Below are 14724 nucleotides of genomic sequence, written 5' to 3'. Positions count from 1 at the left end.
TTAATAGATAATTCCCCTGTAAACCAGCAGGAGTTGATTAATGAATTATTTTATTATAAAAACAGTATAACTATTTATGGCCCCAAAGTTGTTTTTTAAAAGCCAAATTTCAATTTGACATTAAGGGAAAGCAGTTTAATGTTCTAAGTCCTCTCTATTTTGGACACACAGACCTATAGGGAACATAATCGTCTTCAGGCTCTGTGGTCCAGGCTTATATCAAGTGACGGTAATCCTGGCTGCTTCTTGAGACCTTGCTCTTGGCTTGAGTATATATATGTGAGAGCAGAGATAAAGCACCTCTTCATTATGTATTTTTTTGCCCTTTGTTGGCAAAAAGCCAGGTATGGTGTTACAGATTTTGCCTGGAAGGAGCTGGACTGAAAATAAAGGCAGAGCTAAATCTGTGAGGAAATTAATATACTGAGACATTGCATGACTATTTCTCTTGTCTCTCTTTGTCTTAAAAACTTTTTAAGGGTTTGGTTAGACTAAGAATTCCTAGTAAAATTTTGTGCTTTGCATGTGTAGGACATACGGATTCTGGAAAAAAGTAACTGGCCCATTTCGTCAGAAGAGGTTGATAAAATCGTGTGAGAGAAGCCTAGAATACTTTTCAGTTTATGCTCTGTAAAGTAATTCAAACAGAGTGGACTATGCACTGCAGTCTTTTTAGGAACATTTGACAGTATAAAGCAGTGTATGAAAACCACGAAGACAATTACAGTTGTTAGTCTGTTCTGTAAAGTAGGTATATATCAATATATAATAACTGAAAATATAATGATAACTGAAAAATTGAATTCCAGTTCCTTACTAGTGTCCTGATTTTGAGAGCCTTCAAAATTGTTTTGTGAATATTTTGCATCAGTTGCCTGTGAGAGAGCTTCCTCTTCAGAGTGCCTGCCTGATGGCTTTCTAGAGAACATCGTGGAATTGGTGCTGTGTTGCTATCAAATGCAAGCCTTCGTTCAAACAGCTGTAGAATCAAGGTCTTTAATTTTTCTGCATCTTTCAGCTCGCAGGAGGGAAAAGGTTCTGCATAGTTTTGTTTTCTTTATTCTTGATGCGCCTTAACGTTTCCAGTGTGACTCCATTTGTAGGAAGACATTTCCTCCAGCAAGAATGCTGGTTTTGTTTCCATATCTGCAGTGGGATTTACTTACAGTCCTTCCATCCTTCTGCAGTCTTGCAGCATTCTACTTGGGCTGTTTTCCATCTTGACGGTTCAGGAAAGGAGGAATTAAGTTTGTAGAGAAAGGATAGTACAATTCCACCATGTTCAGGACTCAGCTGTGCAAGTACCTGGGCAACCTGACACAGTAAGACCTGCTCTCAGCAAGGGATTGGACTGGGTGATGCTCAGAAGTATCTTCCAACCTATATTATTTTACAACTCTATAGAAAATGAGAAAGGTTGAGAAAGAGTAGAGATACAGGTGCCTGTACATGAGCCAACAAGTTGTCAAGCTCAGCTGTGTAGAATACAGCTTTAGCACAACACACTTAAGCAGCAGAGTGACTTTGGCAAATTCTGTTTTGGCTGTCCTGTGTGTAGGAACTTACACCTTTGTTGCTCTAAGTATAAACTTTCCTTGATAAAGCTGGTTTGGAAGAAGAGGCAAGAATATTTTGTAAGTGTAAGGATCTGAACGTAAAATTTTATTGAAATTGAGGATGGAGTTATTTTCATTTCAGATTGTTTAGGAAACTCCTGTCATGCCTGCATTGGCACATCTATAGCTGAATGGTTGTGTACAGTTTATATGCCATTATTCAGTTCTTCACAAATTGCTGAAAATATACGTTCAGATACAAATAAGAATAATAAGAAACTGGTGAGTATGACTTTGTCAGTAATAAAATGTGGAATAAATACCTATTTATGAATATACGGAATAGTCTTTAAAATGTGACTGCTTTTTACAAATACAACTGCAACTGAATTTGACTATCTAATTTCAATATCTTACTGTATTCAGGCTGCTGAAATCAAAGACACTTCTCAAAAATGTAAACAGAAGCAAGATGCTTTGGAAATGAAAGATAAGCAAGTAAGAGTCTTGGTATTTGTAACTTTGTTGTGTGTTTCTTTGCTACTGTATAAATTCAGTACTAGCTATGCTGCATTCAAGTGGAATGCTACTTCTAAAAATCTGCATTAAAACACAAATGTGTGGGGAAGTTAGGGGTTGTCTGCTCTTCTGTTAGGAAAGAGGGAAGTTTCTCTGAAGAGGCTGCAAGTGCTTGCATGCTTTACTCCAGTCTTTAAAATGCCTATTGATCAAACAGGTATTCTTAAGGTACAGGTACATGTTACATAAAATCAGTTATCTTAGTGAAACAAATCTAAGAACAGACAGTGTGTGTGTAAATACACTATACGTTACAGACTTTCCTTGAAAGGCTGCAGCCTCTATCGTACAGTAATGCCCTCAGCATTAAATATGCCGTCAAATATTCTATGCAATACACTAGGGTTATTGCTTCTGTTCAGTGTGTACATCCAGCTTTTTTAAAAAAGAAAACTTAGTGTTATAAAACAGTTACAGAGCATTCAGTCAAGAAATGTGTAAATTAAATGTGTAAGGGTGCACACTTAATGATGCACATTGTGTTTGTGCTATAAGTTTCATGCAGTCTTAGACTAACTTTCAAATGCATTAAGCAAGATCTTGGCCTTTAAGCTTCTGCTTTTGTAAAAATAAAGGAACTTCAAAAATTGACTTAAAGACTTGATTGTATTTTTGCTTAAATGTTCCTAAATCTTAACAAAATCTTGTCATTTCTTCAACTGTCATAAGGCTATTGGAAATATAGCAGACTCTTACGCTTTTTGTGCATGGTTACATGGGCATTTAATACCACTTGCACAGATATTGTAGTTATTTGTTGTAAATTTTGTATGATAAACTCTTAATATTGGAAATACTAAATATTTATAGATTGAAGAAATTAATCAAGCTTTGAGAATGAAAAAAGATGAAGAAATGGACAGAAAGAGGAAAATACAGAACACTCAGAAGGTGATAGAGGACTGGAAGAATGAGCTCAATACAATAGCAGACTGTGGAAATCTTCAGCCACAAATTGATGCTGTTAACAATGAGCTGAAAAAATTACAAGAAGAAAGGACAAATATTGATATTGATATCAGTGATCTAACAGCACAGAAAAGGAACCAAGAGAGGGAAATGAAAAGTAAGTTTCTTGGGGTTTTGTTTGTTCATTTTGTTGTTGTTGTTGTTGTTGTTGTTGGTTTTTTTGTTTTTTTGTTTTTTTTAAATTTTTATAGCTGTTAGTACAGAACCTACTTGTCCTACTGTAGTGAAATAAATTGAGACATTTACCTCAAGCCTCATAGTTTTATTTTACATGTATAGCAGTCCTCTTGTCTGTTATTAGTTTTATTAAAAGTAACAGAAACAGCTTTCAAAGAAGGAATGAGAAGATTCAAACACAGCAACTGACCTTAAAAATGTCCTTCCAAAAAAGGTAGTTTTCACTCATCTCTGGGTAAGGAGACTGCTTTGCCAGTTTCGTTTTTGTTGGTTTTGGTTTTTGTTTGGTTGGTTTTGGGTTTTTTTTGAGGGGAGAAGGGGGTGGTTTGTTTTTCGATTGATTGGTTGGCTTTTTTCTGTTATTAAATGTTAGCAGGGTGCAAAAAACAAGCAAACTGAAACAAAAGCAGTTTGCTTCGAAGATGCAGTGTTTAAAATTAGCTCTTTGGCAGTATATCAGCTACTGATGCTGCATTTGTCCTTTTTAGATGAACCTGAGCTGACCTTAATTATAGTAAATTCCTTTATACTAGCCTAGGAGTTACAATTAGTAAATTCAAGAATTATAGCTTGTCAGGGAGTGTTGTTTATATTCCTTGGTGATTGTGGTACCTTTCCACATGCCTGTTTCTCTGGCACTCAACTTGTCATGGAATCCAAGAAGAAACTGAGATATATATAGAGAGACCAAGTGACCTAAGGAAGGAAACACTATGTATTTTATTTTGAGAAGCACAGAAAGTGTTTAATCTGTTTCTTCTGAACAGCAAATGTTTTTGTACACAGTTTGTTGTTACACATTTGTTTTTTTGCAAGCGTGAAATAACACTCAGATTTCATGTTGCTTGTCCCACTGCCTCTTTCCTCTTGGGGTGTTTTGGTTTTTAAATACAAAGGTAGAACAAGTTTTGAAAAGAGATATTTTTAGCACTAAATTTCTATGTTTTTACTGTGCTACCACATTTTGTTATACGTTGGGTAAGTCTTCATTGTACTTCAGATTTTGAGCTTTAATAGTTCTTAAGATTTCTTTAGGATAAGCAACAGCTTGGTTGTGGGAAGGGAAACTCTTAATTCTTAATAATCTCTTAACAGTCTTACTGCTGCAGTAGCTTAGTTGATAAATATTGCAAAATGCTACTTATAATATGTGTACTTCCTATGGACTCTGTTTAAGAAACAGCCTTAAATTGCAGGAATAATTGATCGCCTTGGACAACTTAATAATATAATGAATATGAAGGAAGAGAATCTTAAAGTGAGATTCCGAGACACCCACTCTGCTCTTATGTGGCTAAGACAGAACAAAGACAAATTTAAAAAAAGAGTTTGTGAACCCATGATGCTCGAAGTAAGAAAATTTACTTGACTGTCATTCTAACCAGTTCATGTTTCGTTTATTTGTGCCTTGCAAGACTTTGAGAAAGACTTTTAAGACTTTCAAGACACATCTTGAAAGAACTGCCAGTTACATGCAGGGTACCATACATCAGCATGGTGAACTGTTTGTAATTTTAATTTCGTAGGCAATGCAGTAATACTTGACATTGAGTAAAACAGGTGTTTCCTACCCCTTCCCTTCTCAAGGAGCGGTTCATTATTCAAGTCCTCATTGCAGATTTCCTCTGCATATTAATAACTTACGGAGTGTGGCATTTGCTGTTTTTGATTCCTTATGGTAACTGTTTCTGAACAGTGAGATACCTTTAGTAGTACTGGAGCAGAGCCGCTAGACATGAGATGGTGGTGTTTGCAATTTGTAAGGTTAGGGTGGAGCAAAAGAGGGGGAGGTGGTCTGATGGAGACAGTGATATGATAGATTCAGGAATGCTGAGCAAGGGTATGGATTCCTAAACACTCAGATATAATGACATGTGAATTATTGTAGGTTTCTTCCCAAAAGAATTGATTGCAAGAAAACAGGAGATAAGTCTTTAAAGACACTTAAGCATTGTCTTTGTTTTCATTAAATTAAAGCTCGAATATCATCTGACTGCTTAAAATATTTTGGGAAGGGGTGTTAAGTCCAATTGTATTAAATCTCTTTCTTATTACATTTCTTTATCAGATCAATATGAAAGACAATAAACATGCTAAGTATGTTGAAAATCACATTTCAGCCAATGACATGAGAGCTTTTGTTTTTGAAAGTCAAGAAGATATGGAAGCATTTCTTGTGGAGGCAAGTAGGCACTAGTCTTAAAAATTGCGTAAATACTGATGTACGAGCCTTAAACTTTGGAGTCTACTGAGTAAGTGTCTATTTATTAAGTTTTGATTGACAAGATCAGCACAATGGCTAGTACAAAGTATTCAAAATTTTTCTTCTGGATTAAGGTTCTCATCTGGAGTAAGATTTTTGGTTTGGTTTGTTTTTTTTTTTAAAGCCTGGACCAGCTGCAGGGATACAGGAATATTAAAAAGCTACTTCTTTCTAGAAATAACTTTTAGTCTTCCTTGACAAGGCAATAATCACTGAGGAGAAAATACTGTGTACAAGAAAATGACAAGAGCAGGAAGCTACTAATTTAGTACAAAGCATTTCCAGTGCCTCCTGACTAAAGAGGCAAGAGAACATCTTTTGTGAGAAGACAATGGTTCCAGCAGCAAATCAAGCTTACATGTTCTTAGTACTGCTGTTTCCTGGAGCGATAAGGCAATTGTTCCCTTTGAGAGCCAGACAGATGACGCAGGAAAAAAAAGCCATAAGATATGACATTAACTGTCATAATGCTTCCTAACTACTGTCCACAGAATAGTGTGATTAATGACAAACTGTCCTGAAATTTTCACAGAAGCTGGTTGTTTTTATATATGTGAGCACTAGTAGTGATATTTGAGGTTCTGGGGGCTTGTCTTGCTTCCACGGTTGCGGAACCCAGTGCAAAGCTGCTTAAACCAGCGCAACTGATCTTTCGTTTTTATTGTCAATCTTTTCTGCCCTGTTAGGATCAGGCTTTTCAGAGCCTCTGTAGCCAGTGGTCTGCCACTGCCTGTGCAAAATGGTCATACAGCGTGAAAGAGGGGGCTTCCTTATTACATACAGCTTGGCTATTTAGATTGAGCACCTGGCTCTGGATTTCTTTGATTGTGAAAATGCCATGCATTAGAGAAAACAAAACCAGAGAGAAATTAACTGAGCTTAGCTTTTAGAGAACTCAGTCAGACGTGAGCCAGAGTGGAGTTTTGTGGGTTCTTCCAGAGGCTGTCAGTTTAAAATCATCTGGATTCTGTGAATCAAGGATAGATACTTGACTTTCATGTAGTGAATTTTTCTGCTCTTTACTACCAAATAATCTAATGGAATCTATATTTAGATACGTGATCATCAGAAACTAAGAGTGAATGCGGTATGTGCTCCTGCTGCATCATGTGCTGAAAGTTTACCTTCAAGACCTATTGAAGAATTGTGGTATGTATCAGATTATATCAGTGCGGGATGGTTTTAAATACAAAGTTTTGTTGTTGTTGCTGTAATATATATTTGAATTTTCTATGCAAATCAGATTTTCAACGATTCAGTTCTTGGTTAGCAGGGCTTCTTTCTGACCCTCCATTAACTTCAGCTTGCTTACTTGCCAAATTTTATTTCTGATGTATGCTTTTTTTTCTTTTCAGCCGATATGGATTTTTCTCATATTTACGAGAGTTATTTGATGCTCCTCATCCTGTGATGAGTTATCTTTGCTCCCAGTACCGTATTCATGAGGTCCCTGTGGGAACAGAGAAGACCAGAAACATGATTGAAAGGGTGAGATGTCCTAAATAGTACAAATACACCTGTGGTCTGGAGTTTCATTTCAGAAATTCTTTTGGAATTTAATGTGAAGAAAGCAAAAAAAAATGCCTTAGTCTTTTATTTGGCCTTGAGAAGTAAAACCAGTTTATCACACATAAACATATTGCAAGACATTTTAACAAATCTAGGAAATCTAAGACAGTACTTCACAGAAAGTTAAATATATCTTGCACCTGCACACCGTTCCAAGTTAATTATATGAAGTTGTTTCATTATAACATCTACTTTAAATGCCTGAGATATTCTGTGCAAGATTTTGATCAAACAGTTAATAGTACGTGACATTGATGACCTGTCATTTTTAAATCAACAATCAGAAGCTGCTTTTTAAATTTTTTAAAAATACATTAAGATGTTCGGTTTCTGGCAAATACAGTTGTATAGCTTCAGTCAGAATTTATGTGCTAAATAGTGTATAAATGTTTTGGGTTCTTAGAAGTAGGCTAAGAGCTTCCACTAGGAGTAATCTCCTTACCTTAGTCTTTCATGGGTTCATTGCTTCATTGTAATGGGTAACACATATTGCAGTTTTCAGCTTAAATCCTTATTCACTTTTCCGTCTATGCTGGACATCTGTTGTCTATCTTATACAGAAAGTGAACTCCTAATTCAGGAAACTACTTTGGGCTCTCTGAGAACAATGAAAACAATGCCTGGTTTTTGGGATGGCTGTTACTCCATCCTATCTATCTTCTATGTTTCTGAGGCTCTAAGAATGAGGAAGAGGAAATTAAAAGTGGAAGGAGTCTTGGATGCCAAGTTCTTCTCTTAATGTTTTTTCTAAGCATTTTAATCTTTAAACTGCAGTTCTGCAACACTTTGTTTATCACTGGATGAGGCAGATTTACCTATGTAATAGGCCTTTGAGTTACGTTTTGTAAACCAGTCAGAATTACTCCTTAGATGTTCCTTTCCAGAGGACTGTGGGCAGCAAGTGGAAAATCACTGGTTTAGGGGCAAAGATGAGCCACTATTCTGAATGTGTAGCACATGGCACTTCCTCAGTTCAGTTGTGTAAAGTTTTTTGTTTGTTTTTGTTATTTCTGATTGGGAAGTGCATTGTTTGCAATGTTTTGTTTCACATATGCCAGAGAAAGCTTTAGTTTAAAAGGAGATGTGTTGTATAGAGCTGAGCATATGGAAAAAAGACTAAGATAGAGATGTTGTCAACCACAGCCTGAGCTGTAAAGCAAAGTAAATGTGGTTTTCAGTGTCCAGAAACCAAATCAACAGAATATTTCTGGTGCTGTGTATATGATTTGAAAGAATCTTCCGCCAAATTCATGTTGTCCTATGGAGGCTTTTTGCTGTTCCTTGTTTACTGGACGCGTATTTCTTTTTGAAGTACTGTATTACTTTGCACTATAGTAAATCTTTGTTTATTTATATCCTTTTTTACACAAGTCATTTAAAAATAGTAACTCTAGTATTTTTGGACCTCATTTTTTCCCTACAGATACAGTTGCTTCATTGAAGTTCATGCATTACAGTTCACCTTATGGTTTCATCTATTAATTTCTTAAGTACTTTTGGTTCTTTGGTACACAGGCTACGTTTGCATTTTACGCATCTACAGCAAGTACAATCCTTGTTCATGATGTGGTAAAAATATTAACAGGTTTTCCCAGTGTCTATCTGTAGCATCAGAATAATCACAACCTGTTGAATTGGTTATGGTAACATACTGTACTTGACAGTATCTTAACCATTCTTTGTTGACCAGTCTGAATTACAAGTAGAATGATGCATTACACTTAGCATCATCTTTTTGCAGAGGTTTGTTAACAAATCAGAGTCTTGCATAAGCTGAAGTTCTTTTCTGTGGATTTTAGCTAGTTTATTCTTTGTTCTGAAAAGCATTGCTATAAGTAATGCTTTTGTCAGATTAATATTTTTGTATGATTTTTAGGTCATACAGGAAACCAAACTTAGGCAAATATACACAGCAGAAGAAAAATACATTGTTAAAGTATCTGCTTATACAAACCTGACCCTCTCTACTAACTCATCCCTGAGGACAGCACAGTTTCTCACTAGTTCAGTGGATACAGATGAAAGAAGACAATTGGAAAATGAACAACAGGTAAGAATATATATTTCTGTGCTCTTTATGATGTGAACTGCTATCCATTTTAGCATGCAATAAGCACAGCCTACTTGTGTCACAGCCTACTTGCGTATGTTAGTATGGTATGTTTGTAGTGCGAATGCTAGTGGTGTGTATTCTTTTATTTCAGGACATCAACAACAAGATAAAGTCATTGGATATGCGTTTGACTACACTGTTTGCGAGACAGAAACAGCTGGAACACAGGGACAATGAGCTCAGGCAACAGAAGAAGGAGCTTTTTGAGAGAGGAAACAAGAAGAGACAGTTGGAATCAAAAATTGGTGTGAAGTATGATAGGTAGGAAACAACTATATTATCGATGAAACATGAACAATTTTAATAAGAAAGGTATTATAGAATATCACATTGAGAGGATCATCTGGTCCAAACTTTCTCGGCAAAAGCACAGTCTAGACAAGACAAACCAGCACCCTGTCCAGCTGGACCTTAAAAGTGTCCAGTGTTGGGGAATCCACCACTTCCCTGAGGAGACTTTTCTCTTGGCTGATTGTTCTCATTGTGAAAAATTTCTGTCTTGTGTCCAAGAAGTGTTTTGGCTTCCTCTTACTCCAGTGTGCTTTTACCTTCACAAAGTAACCAGTAACTGACCATCAGATACAGGTGATAATAAAGACAATGATGTTTAGAAATGGAGATTAAAACAGTATTTGAGAAACCATGTAACAATTTCCAAATGGTTTCCTGAAATAGAATCACAGGTTAAAGTGAGAGAGCATTGCAGTCATTACTCAAATATTACCATAGTCTTCTATCATGGTAGCACATAACTAGATAATACCATCAGGTATGTAAATGGTACTCAGTAAGCTTGTTAGGGGTTGAGTTGGATCCTGCTTGTCCACAGTATTTGTCGCAATGCATTTTCTGGTTTTGTGGGCCTCTGCATTTAGTTCTTCCGTTACTGCTTTGTCATGCGGGAGAACCTGGGCATGGTTCAAGAGGTATTTCACTTATCTTACAGTCCCAGAAGGCAGTGTACATGAGATTGCCCCAGGCTTCACACCCTCCACTCCTGTAACACAGTCCAAGCAGACCTTGTACCCTCAAATACTCCTATATGATTATGCCACACTTTTCATTTTCTGAAACTTGGTGCTTGTGCTTATGTGGACAGCCCTTTTGTTATGTATGGTGCATTAAACTAAAAAAAGATTGAAAACAAACAAAACCCAAACAACAAACCTGCAGAGATGTGAGAGGGACCAGAATAAACTGCTCTATAATCACAAGTATCTAGGTTGCTGTGAAAAGAAGCTACTTTAAACGTTGTGGATGTCAGCTTAGCCTCAAAGCCAAATATTGCTCTCAGGTTTCTTATTAAGTGTATATGTATTGTCATGGTGTTTTACTAGAATACAGAATATTGTTTGAAGGTAGGAGGTGGACCTTTTAGCTAAAGAAATATTGATTAAATTCTTCCTTTTGAAAAAATAGTTACATTCCAATCCCTAACATTCTGTGATTCTTAGTTTTCAACAGGAGTAAGGATCCTAACACTGTTACAGAAAAGGCTGTTAAAAATTTTCTTGTATAATGTGGATCTTTCTGTAGTGATAGCGATTATTTAAATCATCCTTGCAGTGAGTATAACTATTTCCAAGTATTTGTGTTTCTAATTGATAGTAGTATCTGAATAAAGCTGGATAGAATTTTGAAAGTAATATATAATGACAGAATCGCATAGGTTGGAAGGTATTTCATGTAGTCTGTAGTCCAGCTGTGTTCTCAAAGCAAGGTCAACACTGAATTCAGACAAGGTTTTCAGGGCTGTATCCTACTGCATCTTGAAAGTCTCCATGGAGATTGCACAACCTGTTTGGACATCCTGTTCCACTGCTCGACTGCCCTTATGGGGAAAAAGTTTCTGCTGACATCCAGTCTGGATCTTTCTTCTTTCAACTTATGTCCACTGTCATCCTTTTGCTATGCATCTCTTATAAGAGCCTCGTTCCATTTTGTATAGCGTGTTCCTTGTGGGAGGAATATTGGGGGGTTGCTATTAGTTGCTGCAAAGCTGTCTCTTGTCTAGGGCGAACAAGCTGAGCACCCTCCTCCTGTTCTTGCAAGCCCCTGACCACCTTGGTTGCTGTCCAAGTTTGCTTCAGTTTGTTGATGTTCGGGGCAGGGGACGAAACTAGGTGTGGTGCTGAACGGAGAGGAAAGATCACTCTCCTCCTGCCTATGCTTCCATTGATACAGGCAAGTGTACTGGGGGGCCATGTTGCTGCCAGGGTGCTCTGCTGGCTTACGCTTAGCAAATTGTCCACCAATACCTCAAGTCCTTCCCTGCAGAGCTTCTCCCCAGCCTGTCTGTGCTGATGCTGTATCACTTCCAGACCCACTTTCTTTGCAGGGGCAGGACTTGGCACTTGTCCTCACTGAATCTCATGAGGCTTCTGTTGACCCCTTCTTCCAGCCTCAGGAGCCCACCTCCAGTGGCTGGCCTGTTGTGCCCCCAGTTAGTGTGAAATGTGACCAGAGTGCTCTCTGCTACTCTGTGTCACTGGCAGAGCTGTTAAACAGGACAGGCCCCAGTTTTTAATCCTGTGGTACACCACTTCATACTGGCCTCCAGGGAGAGTACAACAGACTAACCATGACTGGCCATCCAAACACTTTTTTTTAACCTATCTAGTCTTCCTTCTATCCAGACTGTAGTCTTTCAACTTGAGCACAACAGTATTGTGGGAGACAGCATTGAAAAAGTGAGGTGACTAGGCCTGGATCCAGCAGCCTGAGAGGAAGAGGCAACTGATGCATCTTAATGCTCCCAGGTTCAACCATTACTGTCTTCCCAGTAGACATGTTCACACAGAGCACATCTAAACAGCACATATGCACATATTTACAGACAACCAGCTGCACAGACAGACACACAGAGCAGTATAGCAAACACAGTACCAGTGGCCTCATCATGTTCCTACTCTGCCTGAACAGGATGGGACTTACCTAGTGAGACTCATACATATGGCAACATGGATTCCTGGGTCTCCACATTGTGTGTGCACTGTAGCTGCTCATGGACCTCCATCTCCTCATTTGCTGATAACTGGGCATGCAAACCCCAGAGGCTGCAGCCCTGCTCCAGTTGCCTCTACAGGCTGCCTCACTCACCCATGTGCACATCTGCAGAACTGTCTGGGACTCCTTGGTTTCCCAGTAGCCAGCTCAGTGGGCTTCTCCGCAGCAACACACAGGCATACAAATGCACAGAGATAGCTGTGACTCCTCTGGTCACCCCTAATAGCCATTACCTCTGACATCTTAACCTTTCAACACATAGATATGCCAGCAGGTCTCACTCCTAGAAACAGCAGACCTCATGGTCTCTGGCACCTAGGCTGGACCCCCTTGGTCCCTCCAATAGCTGTCTCCTCCTGTGGTCTTGCCCTTGGTGACACATGTACCCCCTTGGCTCTCAGGCCACTTCACCTACTTGCTAGCTAGTCTGGCTTGGTCATCACTATGGATTAGATACTCACTTTCACACCTGGACTTGAACCTGTGTGCTGGTACCATGGACCTCTGATTTGTAATCCCACTCCAGTGACTTAATTCTCACTCTGGTGTTCAGGTGCTGGCACCACAGACAAGTAGGCCCTCTCCTCTGACTTGTGATCTGATTGTAGTTGCTTGTACTTACAGTCCCATACACACATGTGAATAGAGAGTCCCTAGCCCAGGAAAAGAGTGAAAATGGAACTGAATAAGAAAAGAGTGTGCCAATTAGGCATGGCTGGACTAGTGTATTGACCAACCAGCTGTTTACATGTAACTGTTCCTTTTATCCCCACATCCCTGCATTTTCCTGCACTTCTTTCCAAGTCTCCCCACATTTGGTTTCTCCCCTGAATATCCAGTCATAAGTCCTGCACAGTCCCAAAATGCTTTTCTGCTGGATCCTGTAGCGTCTCCTATACCCCAGCAAACAACACCCCTCAGACCAGAGGGTGCTGTGGTGTTGACTTATCTTGCTGGGTTTCACACCTGGACACTGGTGCTGAGCCTGTCTTGGGACAGGGTGTCCCTTCCTCTGAGTCCTTAATTTGAGTTCCTGCCTGCTAGGGTGCCCCTGTGCTCCTCTGGGCTTGTGGAGATGAGTGTTTCATGGGCTGATGGCTCCTGTGATGGGCCTGGGGGTAGCCAGGGTACGGTATTACTTGGATTTCCCCCACCTGCTATTGTCTTTCCTTTTTGAGTGTGCAGGTAAGCTTTTATTAGATAACCCAAAGGAAAGCTGTGCTGAAATTGATCTCTTGTCATCCAGTCATTTTACAATGGGTTCATCAGGTATGATGTACCTGTGGTAAATGTTTGCTGATTCTTCCTGATCACCTCCTCCCTGATGCCCCTAGAATTGTTTCCTGAGGGGACTTACTGCACAGTTTTTCCCAGGGATCAAAGAAAGAATGATCAGTTTGTGGTTTCCTGGATCATCCTCTTGGCCTGTTTGGCCGTTTTTAAAGATCTCCAAATGCTTTGCAGCTCACTAAACATCATGAATATTCATATGAAGTTCTTCATAATTATATGTTTTGGAGGTTTAAAACAAGTGAAAATTCTGGTTTTCTGCAGTAAGTTGAGGACACAATTTTCTTTTTACTAGTATATGTGTAACAACAATTAAGCAAACCTTCTGAACTCTCGTCTGTTGTATTGTTGCAAGGAGACCGTAGCAGAACGAAAACGTCATCCTTACACTGATTTTTTTTTTAAATCTGAAATTTACAGAAGTAAAGGAGTATGGTTACTGAGTGATCCCCTTAGTAGCCAAAATCAGTTTTTTTAATTATGATTTTTGTGTCTTTTGAATTTCTTAGGTTTAAAGTGCATAGACTGGGAATGCCTCTAATGTGTTTTGGAGTGATTAGATATACAGATTCCTATTCTTGCATTTTTGTACTCCTTGTTTTTAATCAGGATTAATCAAATATTGATTCCTCCCATAGTTTAAGACAGCTAGAACAAGATGCTATCAACCTAGAGAAGGAGTCTCAACAGGCAAATGCAAAGATCAAAGAAATAAATATCCAGAAAGTAAGACTTGTTACTGAATTAATGCATCTCGTAAAGGTATGTATTTTTAACTTAGTATTAACTATTTTGAAAAGTCAAATTCTTGTTACTTAAGTAGAACGTATGCAATATTTTAATGTGTTACTATAAATGTTTACAAGCTAACTTGCTTCAAGATAAATATCTTCAGAAGCTTTTATGAACTTGAACTTGTTCCTCTGTCATTGGTTCAATTTGTAGATTGTTTGCTTGTGTGGATTTAGACTTTTAGTGACTGAAATGTTACAATTCATGGTCTGATTCAGTAAATACAGGAATGAACTAGGAATCAACTGTGTAACCATTTCAGCCTGTACATTTTCACAGTAGTGCATAATTCTGTGAACTGTTCCTTCCATCCTAGTTCATAATCTCCTTTTTTGTTGTCGTTTTTATTTAAAGAGAAAATAAAAAGTTGTAAGGAAAAACAGTCTGGATTTAATTGTAGCTTTAGCTTA

At 38.3% G+C, this 14724-nt stretch overlaps 1 protein-coding gene across 1 annotated transcript in view; it reads left to right on the top strand.

Annotated features, from left to right (window-relative positions):
• Positions 1-14724, top strand: part of SMC5 (structural maintenance of chromosomes 5) — a 43505-nt gene that overhangs the window by 13357 nt on the left and 15424 nt on the right. Inside the window, exons 8-16 of the mRNA XM_082074944.1 lie at positions 1983-2054; positions 2946-3201; positions 4478-4632; positions 5350-5463; positions 6599-6693; positions 6900-7032; positions 8990-9163; positions 9318-9487; positions 14161-14284. Of these exons, the coding sequence (XP_081931070.1) occupies positions 1983-2054; positions 2946-3201; positions 4478-4632; positions 5350-5463; positions 6599-6693; positions 6900-7032; positions 8990-9163; positions 9318-9487; positions 14161-14284 (1293 nt within the window). The remainder of the gene's footprint in view (positions 1-1982; positions 2055-2945; positions 3202-4477; positions 4633-5349; positions 5464-6598; positions 6694-6899; positions 7033-8989; positions 9164-9317; positions 9488-14160; positions 14285-14724) is intronic.

Source organism: Streptopelia decaocto (assembly GCF_964273445.1).
Source record: "Streptopelia decaocto genome assembly, chromosome: Z".
Classification (NCBI taxonomy): domain Eukaryota; kingdom Metazoa; phylum Chordata; class Aves; order Columbiformes; family Columbidae; genus Streptopelia; species Streptopelia decaocto.
Note: the sequence above shows the minus strand (reverse complement) of the source record. Positions and strands in the feature narration are given on the sequence as shown.